This window comes from Vicia villosa, linkage group LG3 (assembly GCF_029867415.1).
Source record: "Vicia villosa cultivar HV-30 ecotype Madison, WI linkage group LG3, Vvil1.0, whole genome shotgun sequence".
In the NCBI taxonomy this organism is placed as follows: Eukaryota; Viridiplantae; Streptophyta; class Magnoliopsida; order Fabales; family Fabaceae; genus Vicia; species Vicia villosa.
The window spans coordinates 201934057-201947593 of NC_081182.1; the positions used below are offsets into that span (position 1 = coordinate 201934057).

The 13537-nt window shown below is 31.3% G+C and overlaps 1 protein-coding gene across 1 annotated transcript; it reads left to right on the forward strand.

The window, feature by feature from the left end:
- The first annotated feature begins 10556 nt into the window (after window positions 1-10556).
- LOC131593299 (uncharacterized protein At5g39865-like) lies at window positions 10557-13064 on the forward strand. Its single transcript, XM_058865747.1, has 3 exons — window positions 10557-10880; window positions 10962-11520; window positions 12399-13064. Exons 2-3 carry the CDS (start codon window positions 10981-10983, stop codon window positions 12696-12698), a joined length of 840 nt encoding a protein of 279 aa, XP_058721730.1. The 5' UTR covers window positions 10557-10880; window positions 10962-10980; the 3' UTR covers window positions 12699-13064.
- Window positions 13065-13537: the final 473 nt, after the last annotated feature.

A 13537-nucleotide genomic window follows, 5' to 3' on the forward strand; every position in this document is an offset into this window, starting at 1 on the left:
TGCTGCCTGAAATGTAGATGGCGCATTAGTTAAACCAAATGGCATAACCAAAAATTCATAATGGCCATCTATTGTTCTAAAAGCTGTTTTATGAGTGTCCTCCTTAGAAACGCGGATCTGATGATAACCTGATCTTAAATCAACTTTGGTAAAAACTGTTGCATTTCGTAATTCGTCAAGTAGCTCATCGATGGTTGGGATGGGAAAACGGTCTTTAATGGTTACTGCGTTTAGGGCACGATAGTCAACACAGAATCGCCAACTACCATCTTTTTTTTTGACAAGTAAAACTGGTGAAGAAAATGGGCTATTACTAGGAACAATTAGGCCATCCTGTAACATTTCCTGGATTAAATTAGACATTGCTTCCTTTTGAGAGTGAGGATAGCGGTACGGTTTCACATTTATGGGAGGAGTGTTGGGGAGTAATGGGATTCGATGGTCATGAGGGCGGGGTGGGGGAAAATCAGGTTTCTGCTGGAAAACAGAGGGGTATTTTTGGATAAGTGTAAGGACATTTGGGTCAATATGGTCAATTTGGCTTGGGAGGGTTGGATTGTTTTGGGGAATTGCTGTATCATGGAACGATAATAGATGGAAGGAAGAAACAGAGTTGGTATGAATAAGTTGTTTAAGCTGGTGGAAAGAGGTAAGGGTGGGAAGGGCAGATGGGTCCCCGGTGAGTGTGATTTTAGAGTTCATGTGAGTAAATGTAATGGAGGGAATGGAAAAATCAGCCTGTATAGGACCAAGGGTTCGTAACCAAGCCATTCCCAAAACAACGTCCGCGCCCTCAATAGGTAGTAGGTAAAACGGTAAGGAGAAAGGCTTTTCTTGAAGAGTTAATTTGACGTTGTGACAAATACCCTCACATTGGAGGTGTGAGCCATTGCCAACCATAACCGAGAATTGGGGAATTTGAGTAGTGGTCAAGTTGAGGTGACGAGCAAGTCTAGGTTGAAGAATGTTGTGTGTGCTACCCGTGTCAACCAGCACCATCACTGAGTGGCTCCCAATAAGACCTTTAAATTTGAGAGTTTGGGGTGAGAACTGACCAGTTAGAGCCTGCGTAGACAACTGAAAATAAGTATCGTTAGCATCTATCGCATCTGTTGGCAGAATGGATTCGTCAGCCTCATCCAAGAGAGGGGCAGTCTCATCATCAGCCAATAATAATAAAAAACGGTTAGCTGACGCACACTTGTGTCCCGGAATAAACTTCTCATCACAGTTGAAACATAATCCTAGGGCACGACGTTCTTGCATTTGGCTAGGTGAAAGGCGTTTGATAGGTAATTTAGTATTGTGGGTGGGTGAAGGTGGTTTAGTATCCTTAATGATTGTGGGAGAAAGGGCAGAATTGGGTTTATAAGGGGTAATGAAGGGTTTTTGAAATCTGGGTTTTGACTCATGAATTTTGGATTCAATTAGCTTAGCCAATCCTATAGCTTGGGAGATTGATGTAGGGCGGTGGATGGCTATTTCCGAGCGTATTTCAGGTTTTAACCCAGAAATAAAACAATTCATAATGGCATCAGGGGGTAATCCGACAACTTGGGTGCCCAACTTTTCAAACTTTGTTTGATATTCAACTACAGTACCGTCCTGTTTTAATTTAAACAAAGCTGCTTGATGGTTCTCATATGTCGAAGGACCGAAACGCACTTGGAGAGCATGAATAAAAGAGAACCAATCCGTAAGGAGGTGGCTCTGATGCAGCCACTTAAACCAGCCCAATGCATCACCTTTCATGTAAAAGGAAACCAAGGACAACCTATTTTCAGGTGGTAGGTTGTAAAACCCAAAAAATTGTTCAGCCTGGAAAATCCACTCTAAGGGGTTTGAACCGTCAAAAGGGGCAAGTTCGAGTTTGGGTGTTCTTAATGGGGGTAGAGGTGGGATATTAGGTATTTGTGGGTTTGTAAATGGGTACGTAGAGAAAGGAATGAAGGCTGATGAGGAATATTGGTTCGGTGGCGGCGGTTGTGCGGCTGTGTTTGGAACAGCTTCGCTATAAGTGTTAACGGAGGGAATAAACGGAATGGATGCTGAAGGGATGAACGGTGTGGAGTGAGGTGTCATAGGACTAGAAAAAAAATTATGGGAGAGGCCAGATGAGCCTGGTATAGGTGAGCTAGGGTTTGGTGTAGATAATGGAACAGCAGGTTGTTCTTTAAGTTTAGTAAGAATGGACATAATGGATTCAAACCTTGAGTTAGCAGCCTGAGTTTCATTTTCCAAGCGAGTATGAAGCTGACCGATATGTTGCTGGAAATCCATGGTGGATTTGTGGAATCTTTCATCAAGTTGAACTTGGGTAGCTTGGAGAGCGTTGTCAATATGAAGTTGAGAGGTTTGAACAGCTGTGTTAACAGCTTCCTCAACAATTTCACGGGCAGATGGATTAGGTGGTTTAGGAGGGGCCATGAGCAACAAGAAATGAAAGCACCAATGTTACCAATGTTGATTAAAGAGCAGAAAATTAACGTTCAGATCTACAAACTAGGAGGAAAAACGTAAAACAAATTTAAAACTTTTTCTTTCTTAAACTCAGCTGCCACACAATACAATCTTTAAATACTAGGGTTCCTAGGTTATGCAAGAGTTTTGGGCCTAACATAAAAGAAAAAAATACTTAAAAGATAAATAAGGCCCATTAAGTGTAGAAGTCTTTCAGCCAGCTTGGGCTCCCTTTCATTCTGCTGGGCCGTCCCCTGTTACTGGTAACACATCATGAGCAAAATTCAGTGAACCTGCGTACAGATACGAAACTGAAAAGTAAAAAAAAGTGTTTTATTAACCGAACTCAGATTAATAGATGGTGAATGAACTCGACCGTCAACATGGTTTTCTTGATCGAAAACACTATGGAAGTGCAATTGCTTTGTATTTTTTTGATCTAATATGCAGTGTGGACTCTTGTTCCTAATTTCATTTTCTGGCCAACATGGATAAATAATTGCTGCTGATTTTCAAAGATGACAACATTTTTATGAAAGTGCATCTATAGATTTTTGAATATGCATTTCATAATTTTTTTTTTTGACAAAATAAAAGTGGCTCATTATAAAAATATGTGTATAAAAAATACGTAAGCATATCCGAAATTTAGAGATATTTTAAAATTTTCACTGTGTGTTAGGGGACACAGGGCTATGTTTGGTAAGATCATAAGATAGTTGGGTGACATGGGCGAACACTGGTGCATATCGAAGGTTTTTTATTGTAATTTTGAGAAACTTGTTGTTTGTGTATATTCTGTATCACAGATTTTTCACCATAATTTTCAAGTTTTCTAAACCCAAAATTAGACAGAAACATATAAAGGTTCATCGATGGTTAACAATGACTTATTTTAAACTTCGAAATAGGTGCTAAAACGACTGTTTGTTTGACTTTAGAAGGTAAAAGTTGAAGTTTTGAGTTTGATCCCCCAAGCATCCCTAATTTTTCATATTGATAAAAATGTCCTTTTCATTATTTATATCATCTCAAATTTACATTTGGTTAAAAAATAATTCACTAAAAATTCAAAAATACGATAGTACATTTAAAAATTTTGATTTAGTTTTTCTCGATACATGTGAAATTTTCGCGTTTTTATTGATTTTTTAAAATCCAATGAGTTTTTCCTAGATTTTTAAAAATCTGGTATAATTTTTTTCCTTTTTTTATTTTAAAAATCCATTAAAATGCAAATAGCTCGGATATTTGTAAACTTTCAATGATATCCTGGATATTTTGAAAATCCGATATACCAAATTTTTAGCCCCCGAAAAATTTCATAGTTCAATTTAACATACTTTTGTTATTCATGCTTGGGATGGATGATTCTTTTACAGATTTTACTAAATTCTTTACCATTGATGTTTAATATATTGCATGTTTTTTTTCTCTTGTGAAATATTTAATTGACTTTTGGTATCCCTAGCATGAATCTTTAATTATATGTTTTAATTGACATATATTTCTCTCCTCAACCGAGGTGTTATCATGGGTGCAATACAATCTATTAGGAGACAACATGGTAATATTATTGTTATTATTCGTTCTGACATAGCAAATGGGCTCAAAAGGAAGGAAAGATAAATTGATTGTGTGTGTGTGTGTGTGAGAGAGAGAGAGAGAGAGAGAGAGAGAGAGAGAGAGATTCCAAGAACCCGAATTTCTCTGAAGGTACTTTAGTAGCAAATTTAAATGTCAATTTATGTTGATACTTGTGCCAAGCAATATTGTTTGGAAGGCAATGGTTAGATGTGATGTTCAAAATCATGAACTAGCTAAGGATTTAGTGTGTCATGACATATTAGGCTGTTAAAAACTCATGAAAATTAGATTGTGAATATATGACAAAATGCAACATGGCGCCAAGGTTCATAGTTGGCACTTCGAAAGATAGAGATCCAAATAACCTAATGAGTACAACACAAGTGTATAAGGCAAGATATACATATTGGTCTACCATCAGAGGTCCATTCACGGAAATGTAACATCTCATGAAACTAATTCATGATGAGAAATACATGTGCTGGACCAAAAATAAGGAGGAATCAGATGTTATTGTTGATATATTCTAGACACATATTGAGTCTGTGAAGTTGTTGAATATGTTTCATTTGGTGTTGATTTTTGATTGTATATACAAAGCAAATAGGTATTGGCTCCCACTATTTGAGATCGTTGGTGTTACATCAACATGGTTGACGTTTTCAGTTGTGTTTGCCGATTTGGAACATGAAAAGGAGGAAAATATCACATAGACAATGGAGATGCTGGAGAAGTTGCTCACATCCGAGAAGTTGCTTCCCATGGTCATAGTGACGAATCAAGGACTTACCCCGATGAATTCCATGGAAGTTGTGTTCTCATCCGCAATTCATCTGTTATGTGTGTTCCATATTTCAAAAATAGTTAGTATGAAGTGAAAGGAGTATGTCAAATCTAATAGGCAAGAGCATGTTATGGATATATGGAACAAAGTCATGTATTCAAATAGTGAGTCCGACTTTGAGCAACATTTGCACCATTTTGAGGTAATATGTGTTTATATCAATTTATTTGTTAAGTATGTGCACCAAACATGGTTGACACCCTATAAGAAAAAATTTGTTGTTGCATGGACTAATCAAGTCACTCATTTAGAAAACACAACAACAAACATATACATCCCAATAAATTTGATTTTATCACGCAACTATCTATCAATTTATTTATTTATTACTATTTATCCCAGCATGATCAAGACAATATAATGGATGAGGATGGACATATGTCGAATGTAGATGAAGGAAAAGATCAATCCAAACATAGTGAAGAAACCTAACCTGACAAAGAGCTTCAATCCCAAGAAGAACCTTATAATAAGCATGTTGAGGTAGAAGGCGCTGCCAAAACTTTTGAGTTCGTATAAATGCCAGTAACTCTTCTAACGTCACTCCTACCTCCCTTTCTCAAAACGAATTGGATGACTAGAAAGCCAACAACCCTGCTGGGTATTTGAAGGCTATAATGAGCGATGTAACACCTCCTTCTAACCCCAAGGAAAATACTATAACTATGTAGTAAGATCAGAGTAAAATTAGCATAAATATCTCAAAGGGCGTCACATTTATTTTCAAAAATAACAAAACATACACTTGGTTATAATTATAACACTTATTTAAACTTCATGTTTCATATGCATATCACAGTGGAATAATTCTTTTCTCAATTGATACCAATCATTTCATCTCATAAAATGAACCATGTATCAAAGCTTAGGCAGTAAAGCCACATCATCATATAATCTTAAAATACAATACAGAATAAAAGAGAGTATCACAAGTATCTCTCAAAACAACTTGAGTTCAAATACCTCCGTGTTACATGACCAAAGCATGACTCACGATCTAAGATAAAGCTAAGCAAAAGCTAACTCCTCTGACTAATCCTCGTGAGAAGCGCCACTATCTTGAGTACTTTAGCGATGTTGTACAAAATATCATTCCAACAAAAGGGTGAGAACTCATATCATCATGAAAATATATAATAATAAGTAATGCATAACAAACATTCACCAACCGAATTCATCACACTTCACGTATTCATGTATTCAACATTTTCCAATACATTTCATATATTCACCTATGCAACTTTGCTTCACAATTCAAGATACCAAAGATAATCAACCACAATAACACAATGTAACAATTAAATCAATTATTACATATTTCAGATCAAAACATAACCTTCACATCGATTAACATGACTCAAATGCAACTCAATGCAATATGCATGTGGTACCAATTGCGAACATCAGGTTCACCTTGCTCTAGATCCCCACTAGGATCAGAGCCACCAATATGAACATATAGTTCATCATTCCAAATCCGCCCCATAGGACTAGAACCACTAAAATCCGGAGTATAAGCTCCCCACGAATGCATGTACAACAACGAACATATGCAATTAAGATTATTCATTCAATCTTAACCATACAAACATAACATAATAATCCATCACATACGAATTATCCCATCATTTGTAGAAACATACGTGTATCATGTTATCATCACCAACAATGCATTCACATAGCATTAACCATCTCAACACATCACAAATGACATATATCATAGAAAGTCAAACAATGTTATTCACATCTAACACCCATTCTCAAACTAAACAACACAATTACAATTCATTTACCTAATCACCTTTGTATTAAATTATTTATTGTCAACAAGACAATTTTTATTGAAAATAATATGGCATTAGCTTCATAACACTTCGAACGAGGACTCAAATGTCGTTAAAGTTCAAAAGATATGAATTGTTACAGTTTCAAAGAAAATGCAAACACTAACATCATGCACTGATACAACAAAACCTCATTACATATCAAATAAATTTATTTCCAAAACATGAAACCATTTTTACAAGAAAGTATATTGTATTAGATTTTTCCAGGTTCGAACGGTGAGTCAAACAGACACCCGAAACACAAGTTATGAATTTTCGAAGTTTTACAAAAATCAAGCATTTTTCCCGCGATCAAGATAAAGTCCTGAAATTCTTGAAGGGCCTTAACAATCAATTTTTCCATGTGCATTCTAGATAATGATGATCGAGCCTTTACAAACCTTAGACAAGACTTTTTCTCTTGTACTTGGTCAAAAGAAACATCTCACTCTACCTACCCGTCCAACTTCTGTTTTGGAAATTCCAACCCTAGCTTCTTAGGTTCAACCTCATACGAGAAATGCACGTGGCTCTAAACCTTCTTCGTTCGGAGGTAGAGGTAGTCACACGGACACCCGAAATTTAAGTTATGAATTTTTGAAGTTTTACAAAAATCCAACATTTTTCCTGCAATCAAAGATAAAGTCTTGAAATTCTTAAAGGGCCTCAACAATTAATTTTTCCATGTGCATTCCTAGATAATGATGATCGAGCCTTTACAAACCTTAGACAAGACTTTTTCTCTTGTACTTGGTCAAAAGAAACAACTCACTCTACCTACCCGTCCAGCTTCTGTTTTGGAATTTCCAACTATAGCTTCTTAGGTTCAACCTCATACGGGAAATGGACGTGGCACTAAGTTCAGAGGCAGAGGTCGTTACAATTATTTATTTTTTCCATTTAAAAAATAATATTAAAGTTGATTATTTAATAGTGTCAATAGTCTTTTTAATAAATTTTTATTTAAACTTTTTAAAATTTTAATTATTTAATTTTAATTATTTATTTGTTAAATTTAAATTTTATTTAAAACAAATAAAATATATGTATTTAATTTTTATTATGAATTTTATCATTTGAATTCATTATTTTTAATAATCCTTCAAATATGGTTTGAAATGATAGTGTGCTAAATGGTTTTTTTTAATTAAAAAATATTATTTATGCAATTAAAAAAGAAAAATAAAAAACATAGACAATCAATTATCTTTATCTCCTTTATATAAAGTAGTCAATAATATAATAAAGTTCTATTTATACTATTAATACTTTACATTCAAAATCATATATTTAATTAAATAGGTGCAACCATTGATTTAGAATTTAATTCATACAATAATATTCATTTATAATTATATATTAATTAATATATAATATAAAATAAGTAATTGATATTTATAAATTTTTTTTTTTTTGGCTTTATACCATCGGTTTAGTCCGGTTCGGGGGCGAGTTCTGGCATCAAGTGGTTCCATTTTTTATTTTATTATATGTAATATAAAAGTAAATATATGAATTAAACAACATTTAAAGAACTAGAGTCAATAATATCTAAAAAAATAATATTAAAGTTAATTATTTAGTAGTTTCAATAATCTTTTCTATAAAATTTATTTATATTTATTTAATTTTTAATTATTTAATGTTTATTATTTATTTGTTAAATTTAAATTTTATTTTAAACAAATAAAATATATGTATTTAATTTTTATAATAATTTTTATCATTTGAATTCATTATTTTTAATAATCTTTCAAATATGGTTGAAATGATAGTGTGTTAAATGGTTTTTTTAATTAAAAGTAATAATATTTATGTAACTAAAAAAAGATAATAAAAAACATAGACAATCAGTTATCCTTATCTCCTTTATGTAAAGTAGTCAATAACATAATAAAGTTCTATTTATACTATTAATACTTTAAAATCAAAATTATATATATATATATATATATATATATATATATATATATATATATATATATATATATATATATATATATATATATATATATATATATATATATATATATATATATATATATATATAATTAAATACGGCAACCATTGATTTAGAGTTTAATTCATACAATAATTATATATTAATATACAATATTAAATAAATTGATGATATTTATAAATTAATAATTTTTTAAATCTTTTTTATATATAATATAAAAGTTAATATTTTAAATAAACACGGTTTAAAGAATTAGATGTGATGAATTTGAAAAATTATACTTTAATCTCTTAAGTAAAATAATATTATATTAGAAAGAATTTATTTTTTTTCCTGTTAAACTAACTTAATTGCAAGGTGTAAGTTTAAACTCTTATTATTCATCTTAAGGAGTGTTAAAATCAAACCAATCTAATAAAAAATCGCCAATCAAATTAAATTGCACGATTTTTTCTCTCATAGTTCGAATGTTTTTTTCGTCAAAACCGTCAAAACTGCACCACAAACCTCTCTAGTCAATAATATAATAAAGTTCTATTTATACTATTAATCCTTTTCACATATATAATTAAACAGGGGCAACTATTGATTTAGAGTTTAATTCATACAATAATATTTATTCATAATTATATATTAATAAATAATATTAAATAAGTTGATGATATTTATAAATTAATTTTTTTTAAATTTTTTTCATATATAATATAAAAATAAATATTTTAATTAAACAACATTTAAAAATGTGAAGAATTTGAAAAATTATACCTTAATCTCTTAAGTAAAATAATATTAGATTAAAAAGAATTTATTTTTTTCCTGTTAAACTAACTTAATTACAAGGAGTAAGTTTAAACTCTTATTATTCATCTTAAATAAATAAATTTCCCTTTATTAATATCTATTTTTATTCTAAATTGTTTTAATATGTTCACACGTATTAAAAAATTATAAATTATTTTGAGTTTAAAGGTAGTGCACTGACAGTGTAAAGTAACTTTACACATACAACCAATCAAAATCCGTACACTTGCCATGTCATATAAATTTTTTTAAATTAAAATTGTGTTTTAATTAGATACATGATTGTGATTGATTGACAGTGTAAAACTATTTTACATTGTCAGTGTATATCCTCTTTTCTCAATTATTTTATAAAACTGTTTTTATTAAAAAAATTTAAAAAAGTAAATTTAAAAAATTAAAAAAAGAGAAAATAATAAATACACGAGAGTATAATAAAAAAAATCAATAACTTATTAATATTAAAAAAGCATAATTTGGTAATCTCAAAGTTATAATAGCAAATGGAACTTTTGGTACAAATTCAACTTCTAGCTACAAAATTTCTTTACAAATATATTAATGTAAACATATTGATAATCTTTCTTAAAAAATAGACAAAAGATAAAGAAAAAAAATCTATTTCTAATAACTTTTTGTGCATATATAAAATTTATAATTTGAAAAAAAAATCTATTTCTAATAATTTCTAATAAATCTATTTCAAAACGACTCGGATGATTTGAAAAAGTAATATTTTTTATTTAATGTCTACATAAAAAAATAATTATCCAATTGATGTGTGCATGTTCATTAAACTCTTTAAAACCATTAATATATCACATAATTAAATCCAGTTTCTTATTCATAATACCATGTCCTTGAATCCAAGAAACCTCACAATAAACAGACAAACAGAAAACTTCACACACTGTTTCGTTCTCCTTTTTCTATTATCTAGAAAAACAAAAAGAAAAAAAGAAAAAAAATTCCTTTTCTGACACCTAAGTAATTAATTAAATAAAATCCATTTCTATTATAAAGTTTTTAAATAATTTTCAATTTTCCCACACTCTGTAATAAAAAAAGTCTTCTTCAAAATTAAAAAATCAAAAAGTCTTATCTCTTTTTCTCTGTCTTCAAAGCCAACTACAAAAAGTAACAGAATTTCAACTTCTTGTTTCAATCCTCATCACATTTCACTCAAACAAACAAAGAATATTTCAACAAAAACCAATAATCACACAAACAAACTCAACAATAATCCTAACAGAAACTAAAAATTCCTGGCCATAAACCAAAAAATAAATAAATATATATTCCACAGAAAAAAAAGAAAAAAAAAACTCACCAGTTTTTCTCCTCCGTGCCGGAGTCACAGAACCGTCGTCATCCACCACCGTCATCCTCCGTCAATTTTACGGTAATAGAATTGAGCTCGATATTGATTTATCAAATTTTCAAAAGAAAATTGAAAACTGAAAATCTGTTTCTTTGTGAATAGGAAAGTTGAATTTTCAAATATGTCGAGGTTTTCATTCTTCAATCGATCAAATTCAATTCACGCCTCTTCATCGGAAGAATCTCAGAAACCGTTCAACGAACTTCTAGACCGGTCCGGTTCGCTGAGCCGATTCTACGGTTCAGTAGAATCAATGAAATCGTCGATTCGCGGAAGGATGGTGAAGAAGCTCTGCAATCTATTCGAATCATCGCCGAAAGAATCGGCGAAATCGGAACCGCGTTTGGCTTCGAAATTAGGTTCGGAACCGCGCGCGGCTTCGAGGTTAGGTTCGGAAGCGCGTTCTGGTTCGAAATTAGGTTTGGAACCTTCGAGATTAGGTTCGGAAGCGCGTTCTGGTTCGAAATTGGGGTGGGAATCGGGGATGTTGTTCCGATTGGAAGGTGCTGAGGAAAGGATTGTAGTGTATTTGACGAGTTTGAGAGGGATTCGAAGAACGTTTGAGGATTGTAATGCGGTGAAGATGATTCTGAAAGGGTTTAGGGTTTGGGTTGATGAAAGAGATGTTTCCATGGATCGTGCTTATAGAAAGGAATTGCAGGTACAATGATTGTTATTTTTTTTTTCTACAATTTTTTTTTACATTGATGTGATCTTTGTTTACTAGTACCTATTTAATGATAGTTACAAAACTTGGTAACTTATGGTAAAAAAAATGATGGCTATGAAATTTTCAAATGATTGGTTTCAGTTTTTATTTTTATTATTAATTTTAGTAAAGAAATTTCATTTTTTTATCACCTTTTGTCCTGAATTTAGTGAACAATACTACAAGGTTTCAACTTGTTCTTATAGTAGTGATTGTTGATACCTAAAAGAAGAAACATGATTTATGATATGTTGCGGTCACGCGGTCGATGCATTATTGACCGTCGATCTCAATATAATGATTCTTAATGCATTATTGAAGGTTATTATTCTTGATAGTGTGATTGCGTTGTTTTGTTAATTGCATTCAATCATGGTCCTTAAAAGACATGATTCTAGTTTTTTTTTTTAATAATTTGTATTTGATGTGTCTAATCCATCTAAATTGTTTGATTAAGATTAGATAATTCACATTTCGACTTTGATGAACTTGCTTGTATTTTAAAGGTGAATTATGAGGTGTTTAATCATGATTTAATGAGTCGATGTTTGCGATGAAGAGTGTGTTGTGTGAATCCTATAAATGCTTTGAAGTTGGAAAATAGTTTGGTTGCAGTTGTATCAATGACAAAGATAGTTTAAAATTAATATTATTATTGTGTAATTTAAATTATCTGATATCAAATTAACGGTCGAGATTATAGTTCATTTTTGAATTGCGATCCCGGATTTTTTTTTTTTTGTGTGAAAGATATTTGATATTTACTTTTCGATGATAAAAGTTTGTTAAGTACATCTAATATCTAGTTTATTTATAAATTGTTGATGCAGTGTGTGATGGGAGAGGAAAATGTGACACTACCTCAAGTCTTTATCAGAGGAAAGTACATTGGTGGTGCTGATGTGATTAAGCATCTATTTGAAAGTGGTGATCTGAAAAGAATTCTTGAAGGGTTTCCCAAGATGAAACCTGGCTTTGTATGTGAGAGTTGTGGTGATGCTAGGTTTGTGCCATGCGAGAATTGCAGTGGAAGTCGAAAAATATTCGACGAAGATGAAGGTTTGTTGAAGAGATGCTTGGAGTGCAATGAGAATGGACTCATTAGGTGTCCTTGTTGCTCTTGTTATTGAATGATTTTAGGTGATTAAGAAAATGGAGCGACGCGGCGTTGACGATGATGATGGAGTTGCAGTTGCAGACATGCTTCAAACTTATTGAGATGAAATAAGATTGAAATGCTATTGCAGAGAATTTAAAATTGTTGATATTATGACTATACCTTAAAATTATGATGTTGATGATGATTATGATGATGTTTTTGCACCTTGAACATTGTTTTGTTTTGTTCAAGAGTGTTTTCTTTTTTATCATTTAAAATAAGGGCAAAACTTCATTATGAAACTTTCATATTTTTCATAATGTGCACTTGTAAATATTTAGTGGTGTATGAATATGTAAAGGTTTAGTTTTTGATGAATATACATATTAATTATCGAAAGCTCTTTCCATATATATTTTTTTATTTATTTAAAAAGCTTAGAATATCAAATTAGTGTTTCGTGCATTCCATGCTAATCTAGGTATTGTTATGCCTTTTCACGATAAACTATGGAAGATTCTTGTCATGTGTTCTTGTGTTCTTGTTAAATAATACTACAGTACCATTTTGAAAAAGACAACATCACGATAGACTATGATAAACTATGGAAGATTCTTGTCATGTGTTCTTGTCAAATACTAGTACCATTTTAAAAAAGACAACATTGCAAAATTAATTGTAGAATGATTTTAATGTGTTTAATTCTTATAAATAACAATTAACATGTCTCCAAAATTGATTATAGTTGAAGATATATTTTGTATTTTTTAAATTTAAACATAATTTTTATTTTAAACTTTATGGCTTTACTCACATTTGAAGTCAATCTAGGGTATAAAAAAACTCAAAAACTGAATCAAATCGAACCGT